Source organism: Tamandua tetradactyla, chromosome 8, assembly GCF_023851605.1.
Source record: "Tamandua tetradactyla isolate mTamTet1 chromosome 8, mTamTet1.pri, whole genome shotgun sequence".
NCBI classification, from domain to species: domain Eukaryota; kingdom Metazoa; phylum Chordata; class Mammalia; order Pilosa; family Myrmecophagidae; genus Tamandua; species Tamandua tetradactyla.
In genome coordinates, this window is record NC_135334.1 from 21010326 (window position 1) to 21025548 (window position 15223).

A 15223-nucleotide genomic window follows, 5' to 3' on the forward strand; every position below is an offset into this window, starting at 1 on the left:
GGGAGGGACTCCTTGTCCCTTGGTTATGCTTCCCCACTCCCCACAGCAGCACCATCTGCTTCCCATCTCCTGGCTGGAATGCAGGACAAATCGATCCTGCGGGTGGGAGAGGCAGGGGCCCCAGGGAGCAGCAGAGGCTCCGGTAACTGCCCCCTCCCATCCACTCCCAGTAGCATCTCCTTTTACTCAAATCCATATCACTGAGCCCTGGGAAAGGGAGAGGGCAGCTGCAGGCCACCATGGCTACTTAGCAGAACGCCCTGCTGCCCCGTCTGGGGCGAGACCACGTTCTCCACACCTAGAACTGGGGCCAGGCGGAGGGTGGGATGAAGAGAAGCAGATGCTAGCAGCTGCTGACAGCTGGCTGGGCCTGTCACCCGAAGGCCAAACCTGGCGCCCAGGCGGGACTCTGTTTAGATGTTGATATTCGAACGAGATGCAAATTGCCCGTTTAAGCGGTCACTTCCTCAGTTTTCCAGTCTGTCCATTCAAGTTAATTTTCAATTTGCGCAGGCAATAAATGCTTAATTACATTATTAATATATTAGAAGACAGCAGTGGACAGAGCTTCCTAATTGGCATTTAACTAGAGTGTTCCGGCAAATTAGTCAAGACTTTCTCTGACAGAGGGAGGAGGGCAAGCCAATTAATCCAAGGCACAGCCTCTCCAGGCAGGTGGGTGGAGCTTTGGGCGGGGGAAGCCAGGCCCAGCCCCCCCCCCCATCAGCCCAGGTGCCAGGGAGCTGGGGCATCCTGGGCCCCAGGGCGCCCGGAGTCCAGGGGCTCACTCAGGCCTTTCTAGCCTAGTTAGGCTTAGGAAGAACTTCCTGCTAGTCCAGCTATGGCTCCTCTTGCCCCAACCTCCATTCTTGCCCCCTGCCCCCCAGCCTACCCTCATGAGAACAAAGTGCCAGGTTCTGGATGACCACGGCAGGCCCTGCCTCAGGCAGCCAAAGCCACCTGGGATGTGTCCACCCACCGTTGTCCCACTTTGGTGGCGGACCCTGTGGACACCCTCCTCCAGACTGGAAACCAGGAATGTAGGACTAAGATAGATGGGTAGCTTATTCTCTCTGGAGCAGCAGACCTTTCTCTCCCATTCTCCTCGCCCTCCCTCTCCTGGTTGTAGATGGGTGAGGGGTTGAACTTCATGGATTGGCGGCAGACTAGAGCTGAGCTATAGCAGAACTGCAGTAGCAAAAGACAGCAGTGGCTGATTTTGTTTGCGAGAGCCTAAAAGGCTTGCCACATGAGATGGCCCTTCAGCAGGCCTTGAAGGACACAGAAGAGCTCTCCAGGCATGTGGTTAAAAGGGTAGGGACCTTTCGATTCCCGGTGCCTGCCCATGTTAAAAAAAAAAAAAAAAGAATAGGGACCTGTCCTGAGAACAGTGGTCAACAGGAATTCCGGGGAAGGAGATGGCACCAGCCTAACTCCAAAGGGAGAACAGGGGTGGTAAGGGTACTGAATGAGATGCTAGTTTCCTTTTTGACACAAAGCAGCAAGATCGCGGTGGGGTGTAAGCTGGGCTGGTATGAGCCATGTTTGGTACTGAATGGAATCAGAGTCAGCTGGAGCTCGTCAGGGACGACTTTCTGGGGAAGATGGCACCTGAGATGGTTTTGAAGACTGGAAGGGATATGGGGAAAGCTGGAGGAGGAAAGGTCTCTGTGAAAGCTCGAGGACAGCACCAGCTAACCGGGCTCTTAAAGCCATCCTCTGCACCTGTCCCATGGCCAGCCACTGCTGAGAGCAGTCCTTGGACTCTTCCTTGGCCCCTGGCTCCAACTTCTCCCCTGGTATATAGCCTTAATGGCAGAGTCAGTCCAATTCCTCCTCTCTGGGGGGCTGCTATGCCCCTCCCCATCCCCACCACCAACTCCCAGAGAAGAAGCTGCAGGCCATACCCTCTTCCCTCCCTCCCCTCTGCCAGGCACTCCTTTCCCAGCACATACACACAGGTAACCTGGGACCCCACCTGAGCTGGCCCCTCCAACTCCGTCACATCTATGCTAAGAAAGGCACAGGGACAGCCGTGCTTGGCTTGAGAAACAGCCCCAGGGGCATCATCAATGCCCAGCTCCCACCGGGAGCATAACCCAGGTTGCACATCAGTCACCTGGGAATACGAAACATCAAATGTCCGGGCTCCATCACCAGCCGATTGGGTCTGAGCCTCTGGGCTTGGGGCCTAGACAGGTGTATTTTGAGCCACCTGCCCAGAGGACTCTAAGGGGCAGTCAGGTTCAGAGCCGCTGGTGTGGAGGCAGAGGCCCTTCCAGGTGTCCATCATGGGACAGAGGCAAGCCCTGAAAGAGGAAACTGAGGCCAAAAGGGTGGTAGTTGGGTGATTCAGTGAGTTATTGCACATAAGGACTTGAATGCCCTTAATATGCTATTAATTGACATCATCATCATCATCACCTATGAGACTTTGGATCCTGTGTGGAAGAGGCTGCAATGGGACTCACTACCTGGAAGCAAGTAGGATGGAGCCATACCTGTAATACCTGTAATCCTCAGGAAGCAGAGTTTCTGGTTTTAACCCATTCCTTGGTGCTTGGTCTCTCAGCACCTGCTGGGTGGAGAAACAGGATGCTGAGTTAAGGCCCAAGCAGGAAGTTCAGCAGGCACTTCTTAAGTGAAGGCTCTTGCCCTCTGGTGTCACCCACCTGGAAGAAGTGAATGTGCTTTGTTATATCCCTTATAGCCTGTTGAGCAGACCAAAGGAGGGCCTCTGAGACAGACAGAAGGCAGGGGCGGGGGGTGGGGGGACCGGGAAGCAGGGCCTCCTTCAAGCCCTTCACTCTGCCTGAGGGCTGGCCCCAAGGGCCCTAGACAGCCTTCTTTGAAGATGGTATTCTATTCCACAATGAGTGAAGTCCTCTTCTGGGATCACAGACATGGAGACCAGCAGGCAGGGGTGCCCTCGGCCTGGCCTCCTCCTCACACCCATTGTCCCTTCAGTTAGTAGCCAGCTCGTTCCACTTTACAAGCCAAACACTCCCGGGACCCTCAACCCTGAGGGGACCTTCATGGCATCCAGGGGTGCAAGAAGCAGCAAGTAATACAGCCACACAAGCTGATTTCCCCACCAGGCTGTCAGCATCTTGAAGGCTGGACGGTGTCTTATGCAAGCCCAGCACCTAGTCCAGCACTGGTGCAGAGTGGGTGCTCAGGAAAGGTTGAACCAAATTGAATTTATTAAAGTGAGAGTTTGAAAGGAATTTTTAGGTGGTATAGCCCAACCTCCCCCAAGTCAGGACATTGCTGCAAGCATCCCTTGTGCCTTGGCGACAGGCATCTCATTACAACCCCAGTTAAGCCATACGCCACCTTTCCATCCAAACACACTTCCATCCTCCTCTACGTTTTATCCATTGGTCTAGGTACTTCCCTGTAAAGCAACACAGAATAACTTTCTTCCCAGAACAGTCCCCCAGTATTTGGACAGTTACATATCCTTGCAAACTTGATTTTTACATGCTTAAACCTATGTTATAGTCATCACACCACTTAACAGCACAGCTCTTAGGAGCCTGAGCTTTGGAGTCAGGCAAATCTGAGTTCAGGTCTTGGCTCAGTTGATCAGAAGCCGTGGGAAAGCATTGTCACAAGGCTCAGCCCAGAGCAAGCACTCAAACCAACATGAGAAAGTCCCCAATTCCTCCAGCTGTGCCTGAAAAGACCACATTACCAGCTCCTTCTGAGTCTTGGGGCCAGGGATAAATGTTCCCTGGAAGTGGTCTGGCTAGTAGGAGATAGTGGGTATGGAAGGGGTAATTGGTCTGCCCTCCCTGAACCTGGCACGATCCCCTCTTACACCAAGGGCACAATCAACCCAGCTGACATCATGGTGATGGCATGGAACACAGAGGAGCTCAGTTGTAGTGATTAAATCTGTGCGTTGCTGGATGGAGATGGGTGGATGGGTTGGTGAATTAATGGACCAGCAGAGGTATATATGTATGTATGAATGGATATATAAATGATGGATGGATGGATGCATGGATGCATGGATGGATGGATGGATGCATGGATGGATGGATGGATGGATTCATGGATGGATTCATGGATGAATGAGCGGCTGGATAGCTGGATGGATTAATGGATCAGCAGAAGGATGGAAGGATGTGTGGTAGGGAAGGTGGGTAAATAGCCTTTGAGTCATTTTCATGTGTGCTCCCTCTAAGCAGGTCTCTCTCACCCTGTACTTCGGCAGTAGCTATCTATTTTTTCTCCTAAATCTGGCACTTTTCATGTATCTCTGCTATGTTTCATCTTAATGGTCAGGGTCAGCGTTTCAGCCTATTGCAGTCCTTTTAGGTTCTATTCTATCATCAGTTTGGTTCACAGCAGACGATCTTTGAAAGCCTAGTGAGAGGAAAGAGGCAGGACTTTGGAGTCAAACTGACCTTGATTCAGTCCCTAGCCCCACCACTTGCAGCTGTGTGGACCACAGGCAAATTGCTTTCCTTCTCTGAGCTTTATTCCTTAATCTATGTGAATAAACTGCCAGCAGGAATAAAGATAGTTGGCACGTAGAGACAGTTATTTATAAAGCTGATAATACGAGTATCTACCACTGAGAGCTATTGTGAGGAATAAAGGAGAATCCTCTCTTTGTAAATTACTTAGCACAATGCCTGGGCCACAATGGGTGCTCAGTCAAGTTCAGCTAGGACAGTGTCATCTCTCACCTTTATTTTCACACTGTGTATCTGCCCTAAGCAGCAAACTGCAGCGGGGGCAGAATCTGCCATGGAAACGATACCGAGTGTTAGGATACTAACCAAATGCTAGGAAAGACCCCAGCTCTGTACTTTCCTGGTTCTCTCCGTGATGACCACCACCCCCTTAGTTTCTTCCTCCCCGAGCTGGTGAGAGGCACATGGAAGAGCTGAAACGTGACCCCTCAAGGGTAGGGTTCAGACTGGGGTCCCTGTACCAGGCCACCCAGGGCACAGGGGGATGGGTCCAGCTACAGAAGGCCATGTTTACTCCAAGGAAAGGCTTTTAGCACACCTTCCAAAGTTTCATCCTCAGAGATGCCCCAAGCCAGCTGAGGTAGAAAGCAAGCAAGACAATGATCTTGTTTTCTGGTCTACTTATCAGGATTCTGTGTAAAATGTTGGTGCTTTGTTATTTTTTAATTTTTATCTTTTTTTTTTTTTGAGGAATATCATACAAATAGTTCAATGCACAAAACTCAAGGGTAGAGCTCCATATGTATTAAACACCCATGAAACCACCCAGATGGAAACACAGAAAGTTTGCTTGCTCATGTCCCTACCCTCAGGCAATACCCTCATTCTAGAGTTTCACATAGATAGAGTCATACAATGTATTCTTTCCTGTCTGCCCTCTTTCACGCAACATTATATCTGTGATACTGGTCCACATTGTTTAGTTTTTTCAATGCTGTGTAATATTCCATCGTTATGACCATGCCACAATGTATTCCTGAATTCTACCTTCAGTGGATTAGGTGTTTTTTTTTCTCAGTTTGAGGCAATTATGAATAAAGTTTTACAAACATTCTTGCATGTGACTTTGGGACACATAAGCACTCATTTCCATTGGGTATAATCCCAGGGAAAGAATAAGGTTTGGAGATACAGCCAAACGGTTTTCCCAAGTGATCAGGCCAATTTCTACTCCCAGCAGCAGTACGTGGGGGTTCTAATTGTTCCACTTCCTTGCCCACACTTGGTATCCTCTGTCCTCTTAATTTTAGCCTTTGGGCAGTGGTGTTGTGGAATCTTGCTGGGACTAATTTGTATTTTCCTGATGACTAATGATGTTCAGCAGTTTTTCATATGACTCTCGGAGATTTTGGTTTTTAAATTGGTCCTAGACTTTCTTTTAAAGCTTGGAAAAAAGCACTGTTATGCATTCGCTGAAGAGGAAAGAAAAGCCTGCATGGTTGGTCCTTCCAGGCTGTGATGCTCCTAGGCAGGTGCCTGCCCTTGGGGGCGGGGAGGGGTGGGGTGGGGCGGGGTGAGGGGGGCTCTGGGAGACAAGGTAAGGATAGGTAGAGCCAGAGGAGAAAGAAGGGTGGTGGGTGCTTTCGGGGAGTCCTGGATTAGCAGGAAGGAAGGACCAGCAATCCGGAAACAGGAATTCTGACACCAAATGCAGACTCATGCCCTGCAGCTGGGATGAGGTGTCGTCGAGGTGTCATGATGATGACACTAGGTGGGGTTGGCTGGGAAACTTTCCTCTGCTAACCTGATTGATTCTTAAGCACAGCAGATTTTCTAAGAGTTGCGCAAGAAGGAGGACAGGAGACAGTCAGCCACACCCAGACCATCCGGTTTTCACTGATGTTTGCAATGGTTAGAGGCAAGCTCAGGCAGTCAGGGTGGACAGCAGGTAGGGAAGCAGGGCAGCACTGCCGAGAGCTCTGGGCTGGGAACCAGGAGACTGAGCTCTGCTTCCAGCTTCTCACCAGTGACCTCGAGCAAGGCCCTTGGCCCTCAGACCCCATGACTGTGGAAACTGGGACACAGCCCCTCCCTGAGTAAGGAACAAAGGCCTGGGAGATGGGAGGTGGGAGCCTGCCAGCCTCTTCTGGGCTGCTCTTGTGACAAAGTGGTCAGACCTTGGGCCAGCTGGGGTAGCAGGCCCTGACAGTGATGGATCACACGCCCCATCCCATCTCCTCTATCTACTGCAATCGATCCTGAGACCAGGTGCATGGGGCGATAGTGGCCTCAGCTTCCAGAGGGGCCTGGGTGTGTGGGCGAGGGTGGACAGCAGCCCTGGTCAGGCTGTTCTCACCCCCTCCCTGCACTGCAGAGAACACCCCACTTCCCCCCTGCCCCCTGCAGAGAAATGAATCCCCTCGGTCTCCCCCCATGAAACCAAAACAAATAATCCAAGCCTCCACAAGACAGAGAGGAGGTCTCCTCAGGGAAAGCCCTGATGGGCATGGGTCCTGAACGTCTCCTCTGACAGGTTCCTTAAGCAGTGCCAAGAGGGAGTCCAACACCCCAAGAAAGTGTGACTGCTATCTGTCTCCAGAGTTCTCCTTTTTCAGAAGTGTCGGTTCCCCTAGGAGGATTTGGGGTGTCAATCAACGAAAAGTGTAGGGCCTTTTCATGTGGCTCTACCAGGAGGCATCTCCAGACCCCTAAAGGGACAGGAGTCCCCACTGCTTGGTGCTGGCCTTCCTCTGGACTCTGGGGTAAAGATAGCACCCGTGTTTCCTCATGCGGACAGCTCCCCCCACCCCAACACGTGCAGCCTCCCCTAGCCTGTTTTCTGCCCTCACACCCCAGCCATCAGGTTCTTGGTTCTAAAGTCTGGGCCCAGAGGGTGTCTGGCCCCTGCCCTATTCTTTTGCCTCTATTGCTTAACACATCAAATACCAAGCCAGAGATCCCTCTGCCTGTTTCCCTCTTTTAGAATTACAGACCATTAAGATCACTGTCCCCAACCCTCCGATGGGGAAATTGAGTCCTGGAGACTAACAACAAGAATGTTTTACATTTGCATAATGTTTGGAAATTTTAAAGTGTCTCAAGGTATTTTAAGAATAACAAAGACTTATAATATCAGTCACTGAAGTGCCAGGTACCGTTCTAAGTTGTGGCAATACTAAATCCTCGCATCAGTCTAGGACGTAGGAGCTATTGTTGACATCATCCCCCTAGCTCAGGAAAACAAAGAGCAGCACGAGGTCACCACGTTAGCTCGGGGGGCTGGGCTCTGAGCCCGGGCAGCTTCAGAGGCCATGCCTCTGCTCTGTCTGCTCAGCCTGTGACTCTGCCCAGTGCCTTGTGCCATCAGGGACTCCAAAGGGCACAGCCACAGCTCACAACAGGGGAGGGAGAGATGCAGGGGGAGGGGAACCCCAGCCTAACCCCTAGGGGATCCTGGGTCTGATACAAGTTTCAGTCCACCCACAAAGCAGCAGGTGCAGGGTTCAACCTGAGCTTGTGGGAACCACAACAGGCATCAGGTAGCATCATCAGAGGCAGGCGGGGCTCGTGGGGAAAAGCTTCCTAGAAAAGATGGTATTGGAGACGATTCTGTGAAATGGAAGGCATCTGGACACGTTGAAGAATCCACGGCACTGGGCAGGAGCAGAGGCCGCCAGGTAAATGAAGAATCGGCTAGACCAGAACAAACTCTTGGATTGCAGGCAAGGGCAGTCAACGTCCTAGGGTCCTCACAGCCTCCCGGTAAGGCCAGCCCGGCCGGTCTTCCCACCCCTAAGTAGCTGCTGATTCACCTGGGGCTCACCTAGTGTCACCCAAGTGTTGAGGGGAGGACTCATAAATTGGATTCAGGCCTCTGACTCCAAGTCTGGGGCCCTTTGCACTTTACCAAACCTCCCGATAAAAAGACACAAAACACCAGCATGGCTCCCATTTTCACGTTGGCTTGTAACTTACAAAACGCATTTACCATACAGGATGGTGTTTGAGGGAGCGCCTGGAATCTCAGAGCATAGCCTGGACACACAGAAACACTGGAGGGCAGGCACATCTTTGAAAGCCTACAGGACTGGGGGGCTCGATCACCAGTTCTGTCTCTTATTAGCTTGGTGATTTGGGGCCAGCAGTTTAACTTCTCTGAACCTCCACTGACTTTTGTGTAAAATGAAAAGAATAAACGCTGACTTCCAGGTTGTAATGAGGGGCATGTGAGAGATGGAGCGCGTGGCCTTTGAACACCATCTCCCCCACCCAAGCCCACCCCAGCCCAGATCAGACTGCGCCCAACTTTCCTCCCAGAGGAAAGAGGACCCAGGGGCCGTTTGTCCCCATTTTGCTATTGAGATTGTTTTCCCCCAAAACAAATTACAGGTGTGCTTCGTTTTATTGCACTTTGCTTTATCAGGCTCCACCGATATCCCTTTTGTGCAAATTGGAGGTTTGTGGGAACCCTGTGTCAACTAAGTCTATCGGTGCCATTTTTCCAACAGCATGTGCTCATTTCATGTCTCTGTGTTACATTTTAAATTTTATTTTATCTCTCACATTTAAATTCAGGTGTGTACACTGTTTTTTTTATTTTTACATAATGCTATAGCACACTTAACAGACTCCAGTATAGACTTAGTAGATTACAGTATAGTGTAAACATAACTTTTATATGCACTGGGAATCTAAAAACTTGTGTGACTTGCTTTTTGGCATTATTTATTTTATTGCTGTGTTTTGGAACTGAATCTACAATATCTCTGAGGTATGTCTGAGTCACATCTTCTCTCTGAGGCTTTCCAGGATCCTGCCCATAGAACTTGCCAGAACTAAAACCACCCCAGTTCTTGTCATCTCTCTAGATATTTTCAGGTCCTGAAGTTCCCTCTTGTTTTCCCATGATTGCTCAAAAAGTCCAGATTTCTTTATGTCAATCTTGAGTCTTCAGTTCACCCCCACCCCAGGTATTGCAGCTCACCCCTTCCCAACACGCACACACACAAGCTATCTCCCACCCTGAGGAGGGTGGATTTGTGCCTTTCACTTTGCAAGCATAGAGAACCTCAATTGAATTTATTGCATTTCAACATAAGCATTTACATATCTAAATCCATTCTCATTTCAATTATTCTAAACCACACTGGAGTTACTTTTAACAGATACTTGATTTGGGGGATCTTCTACAGAGACATGAGATCATGGTGTGGGGTCCTGGAATGACATAAGGCACCTTGTCCAGGATGGACAGACAGCTAGACAATCAATACCTATCGCTCCCTGGGGAGGATTTCTATCCTTTTTGGGTCCCCTTCCAGAAGGTTCCAGAGCCCCAGGTCTGTCTTGCTAATGTGTCCCTGGGAGAAGGCAATGCTTCCACACTTGCTGTCAAGGTTTCATTCACTCCAGAATCACCACTGCCCACCTCCTAAACACTCAGCAAACAAACATGATAGACCTAACTGGAAGAAGAGGGTAATGGGCAAGAAAGGGGAAAGTTAGGGGGTCCCACACAGCATTGAGGAAAACAAGAAATGTGAGTGCCACAAAATTGGAGTTGCTCTTCCCTAGCAAGGCCATGGAGTCTTCAGGTGGCAAAAGAGCCCTGGGCTCAGAGTGTGAGGCCCGAGCACAAGTCCTAGCAAGCTTGATCACCACCTCTATGTGACTTTGGAAAAGACACTTCTCTCTTGGGCTTCAGTTTCCTCATCTGCAAAATGGTGGTATTAATCCCACGCTCTGCCTATTTCCCAGAACTATAGCAAAGGCATAAGAATGCAAGAGAGAGCTATTTGTAAACTGTGAAGTTCTATGTGAATGTAAAGGATTGTCATTATGTAATGAACCCTGAAGGTCATTCCCCAAGGAGACATCGAGGCCCTGCAAGAACATCTCCAAACACCATAATTACATGGAATCTTGAATAGGGTGTGAGATCATGTTGGCTTGTACAGGTTAGTGTGATGCCCTAATCTATCTCAGAGTAATTTGGGCAGAGAATAAAGAGGTATTTGCAATGTCCTTTTGGGGGACTAAAGAGAAAGGAGGAAATACTAAACTTCCCCAGCTGGGGAATTCCTAATATTATCACAAGCAGTAGGGACATCCAATTCAATAGGCTGAGCCCTTAATCTTGGGTCTCGCCCCTATGAAGCTTATTCCTGCAAAGGACAAGCTAAGTCTACTGATAATTATGCCTAAGAGTCACCCCAGAGATCCTCTTTTGTTGCTCAGATGTGGCTTCTCTCTCTAAACCAGTTCTGCAGGTAAACTCACTGCCCTTCCCCATTTGTGGGACATGACTCCCAGAGGTATAAATCTCCCTGACAATGTGGAACTGGACTCCTGGGATGAGGTGGGGGCCTCACATTATGGGATAGAGAAAGCCTTCTTGACCAAAAGGGGAAGATAGAAATGAGACAAAATAAAGTTTCAGTGGTTGAGAGATTTCAAACAGAGTCGAGAGGTTATCCAGGAGGTAATTCTTATGCATTATATAGATATTCCTTTTTAGTTTATGGGGTATTGGAGTGGCTGGAGGGAAGTACCTGAAATTGCTGAGCTGTGTTCCAGTAGCCTTGATTCTTAAAGACTGTTGTATAACTATATAGTTTTTCGAATGTGACCATGTGATTGTGAAAACCTTGTGTCTAATGCTCCTTTTATCCAGGGTATGGACAGATGAATAAAAAAATCAGGATAAAGAATAAATAAATAATAAGGAAGGATAAAGGGTAACAAATTGGGTAGATTGAAATACTGGTGGTCAATGAGAGGGAGGGGTAAGAGGTATAGGATGTATGAGTTCCTTCTTCTTTTCTTTTTGTTTCTTTTTCTGAGGGATGCAAATGTTCTAAAAGGAATCATGGTGAAGAATACACAGCTGTGTGATGATATTGTAAGCCATCGATTATGTAATATGGCTGGACTGTATGTGTATGAAGATTTCTCAATAAAAATATATATCTAAAAAAAAAAAGAATACCTCCAGTGACATGAACCTCACTTCCCCTCCATCCAGCAGGCCAAGCTGTCGGTGGGTAGTGCTGATCTTTAGAAATTTTTAACCAGTCTGTGGCTGGATGGTTCTCTATGAACCAGGCTGGGGCCTGGACGTGGGCCCCAGAAGGCAGCCGTGGGAGAGACGAAGGAGGAGCTCCCTGGGGTTGGAAGAGCCTGGGGCTCATGGAGGGGCAGCCCCACCCTCACCCCCCCCACCCCCACCCCCCTGCCCCAGGACAGTAACCCGTCGAATACAAGTGAGGGTGGCCCCTGCGGTTACTACAGCCATTTACAGAGACGCGGCTCTGTGCCAGGCTCAGGGCAAGGCGCTCAGGGAGCCTCTCCTCACTGCTTCCCACCATCCTCCGTCTGACAGAGGCTCAGCATAGGTAGGCCACACTGCTGGGAGGCAGAGAAACCCAGGCCATTATTTTTTCCCCATACCGTGTACCTTCTCGGACTTGGCGCTCCCTTCCCCTCCACAGCAGTCCTTTGTGAGAAGGAGAGGAGGAGGGAAGAGTCAGAAGGAGCAGGAGAGGGAGGGGAGGAAGGTACACAGAAGGGTTGGGGAGGGTGGGCAGGGGTGATAGACAGACGGCTTCCTTAGCCCCCGCCCGCCCCCACCGGCGGGGCTCATCCTTCTCCCTCAGAGAGGCCTGAGGGTCAGGTCGCTGCCTAGCAGGGTCCCCACCCCACAGATAGTACCGCTCCCCCCAGGAATGTGCGTGAAATCCCAGTAACTCTCTCCAGCTGGGCCTGACCTTGGAGGAGGCTCCCAGAAAAAACTCTGTGGTGAAAGTCTGGGAAAGTTAGTTTTGCTCATGTTCCTTTTCCCTCCTGATTACAACTCAAGGTGTGAAGGACCGGGTGTGAGGGTCTGGGAGGGCCTGGTGGCATTGGGAGAGCATTCCAGACAGAGGGAACGAATGCACAAAGTAGGAAGTGACCGCCGTTAGCCTCACCCAGGAGGACCCCAGTCACATCTCATCACACCCACACATCAGGATACCCGGACCCTTGTCCTGAGGCCTGTCCAGGCCTAGACACTTGGGGCTTTGGCCCTGAACAGTCAAGGAACCAAAGAAAGCCTAGGGGCAGGGAGAAGGAAGGCCAACAGGCAGAATTAGGTCAGGGCCCACCCCCGTTGCTGGGCAGATTTGCCTAAGGAACAGAATATCCCTGTCCTATATACCAGGCCCTATGCTAAGGCTTGAATATTCATTACCTCATTTATGCCTGAGAACAATCCTTTGTTCTTCCCATTTTATAGATGAGGAGACTGAGGCTCAGAGATTGCCCAAGATTATACAGTTAAGTGAATGACGAATGCAAGACTCAACTGGTCTCCCTTCCCTACAGTTGAACTGAGAGTTGGGAATAGCAAGGGGTGTGAACACTGATCTAGACAGAAGACACAGCCACCTGTTGGCCTCTGCGAGCTAGACCCTTATCTAGGCCATTTAGATAACTACACTGGGGACCAGAATGCCTGGACTCCTTTCTCACTTTTACCATCAATGAGCTGTGTAAGCTCGGGCATCTTACACTCTCTGAGCCTCCAGTCAATAGAGGCAAAGGAGGATGGAGGTGTCAAATGATATAACTTAAGTAAAAGCACATGTGAGATATAATTAATATTATTGTAATGTGGCCACAGGTACGACTGGATCCAGAGAGCTAACTTAGGTGAAGAAGACAAGCTTCTGGGGAGGAGAGAAGTGCCAACATCACCACCACCACCATCATCATCATCCTCACCAATATCGTCACCTTCATCATCATCATCATCACCATCACCACTAACATCCTTAACACCTGTACCTGTTTGAAATGTTCTGTACCCTCAGAAAAGCCATGTTCTTCTAATTTAGTCTTGTGGGGGCAGACCTACTGTGCGTGAGAACTTTTGATTACATTGTTTCCATGGAGATGTGACCCACCCAATTCCAGGTGGGTCTTAATCCTTTTACTGGAGCCGTCTATGAAGAGAATAAAGACAGAAGACATAGAGAGAGCTCAGAGCCGACACAGAGGGCAGACAGACAGCAGACGCTTGGATACAGAAAGAGCCCTGGAAATGCTAAGCTTAGAGATGAAATCAAGAGTTTATCCTGGAGAAGCTAAGAGAAGACCCACAGACATGTAGAGGAAGGAAAATGCCCCTAGAAGAAGCCGGAAGGATCCAAAGGAAATGAGAGAGCCATTCTGAAACCAACCCAGGAGAGAAGGGCCAGGAGAAATTGCCATGCGCCTTCCCATGTGACAGAGAAACCCCAGATGCAATTGGCTTTTCTTGAGTGAAGATATCCTCTTGTCGGTGCCTTCATTTGGACATTTTCATGGCCTCAGAACTGTAAATTTGTAACCTAATAAATCCCTCTGGAAACCTAATAAATCCCCTTTCTGGTGTATTGTCTGCTGGCAGCTTTAGCAAACCAAAACACCATCATTTTCATAACCATCATCACGTCACCATCACCACCATCACTAACACCGTTACCACCATCTTCACCATCATCACCATCACCACTATCACTAACACCGTTACCACCATCTTCACCATCATCACCATCATCACCATCATTTCCACCATCAATTTCCATTTAGCAACTATCTAATTAAAAAAATGCAACCATTTATTGCACATCCACTATGTGTCAGGTACTGGGCTCAGCACTTTCCGTATTTTACATCTGTTCCAGACTAAATGAAATGGGTCAAGGGAGCAAGGAGGGCAGGACTGCAGGGCCCAGACCTCTGACCTTCAAGAGGTCTGAAAAAGATGACTGCAGAGTGACCTTCAACTGAATTCAGAACCAGGGCAAATTCTGGGACTAATGAACAAAGGCTTTTTGCACCGAGGGACCCACCAGGGCAGATCAGGACAGGGCAGATGCAAGGCTGAAGCGCCACCCAGGCCAGGCCAGAGGGAGCAACAAAAAACCCACCGCAAGAAAGAAGCAGGCAGGGTGCTCTGGGAGGGGCCCAGCAGCTCCTCCCACAAAGCAAGCCCAGGGCTGCAGACCAGTGGGCATAGCCTGAGGAGAGTAGAGGGCAGAGGCTGCATCAAGGCCAAGGAAAGAGCTCTGGGACCGCTTTAGTTCCAGGCTTCTGGGTGGGTTCCCTCACCAGCCTGGGTCAGAGGAAGGCACCTGAAAGAGTCCCCTCCTATATGAGCTGAATCAAGGAGAAGAGGCTATGTCCACTCCCAAGCAAGGGGAGAGGAGACTCCCACACTCCTATCCAAGCTGCCAGCCCAGCTTGGAGTCCTGGGAAGAAAGAACTGAGACGAAAGCGAGTGAGAGAGAAAGAGGGGCCAGAACAAGCTGGAAAACACCAGGAAGCCTGCTTGGGAAACGACACGGGACCTGGCTGGGAAGCTTGTGCAGGGCCTTGGCGGCCAGGCCAAGGAAGTGCAGGGTGCCACGGGCGTACAAGGACAGACAAGCATCAAGGACATGACCGAAAGTTCTGATACCCAGATGACAGTGCCTGCCCTTCAATGTCCCCTGGCTCCAATCTCAGTGTTGTTCTGGCCTGCAGAGTCATTCAGAAGCTTCTCATGGCCCATGGTTGGCTCCTGTGTTCTCACAGTTAGGCTTCAATAGAAGAATGAGATTAAAATGAGCCTTGAAAGTATTTGCAAAGTACCCTTGGGGGAATGGCGAGAAACGGGGAAAATTCAACTTCACTATTTGGAGAATTTTTTATATTCTTGCAAGCAGTGGGGACAACCAAATCAAAAGGCCAAGCCCTCAATCTTGGGGTTTGTTCATATGAAATTTATTCCC

General features: G+C 49.7%; 1 protein-coding gene across 1 annotated transcript in view; it reads left to right on the forward strand.

Annotated features, from left to right (window-relative positions):
* NECTIN1 (nectin cell adhesion molecule 1) overlaps nucleotides 1-14812 on the forward strand; it is an 82829-nt gene extending 68017 nt beyond the window's left edge. The window contains exon 6 of the mRNA XM_077112659.1: nucleotides 13090-14812. Coding sequence (XP_076968774.1) covers nucleotides 13090-13118 — 29 coding nt within the window. The 3' untranslated portion in view covers nucleotides 13119-14812. The remainder of the gene's footprint in view (nucleotides 1-13089) is intronic.
* Nucleotides 14813-15223: the final 411 nt, after the last annotated feature.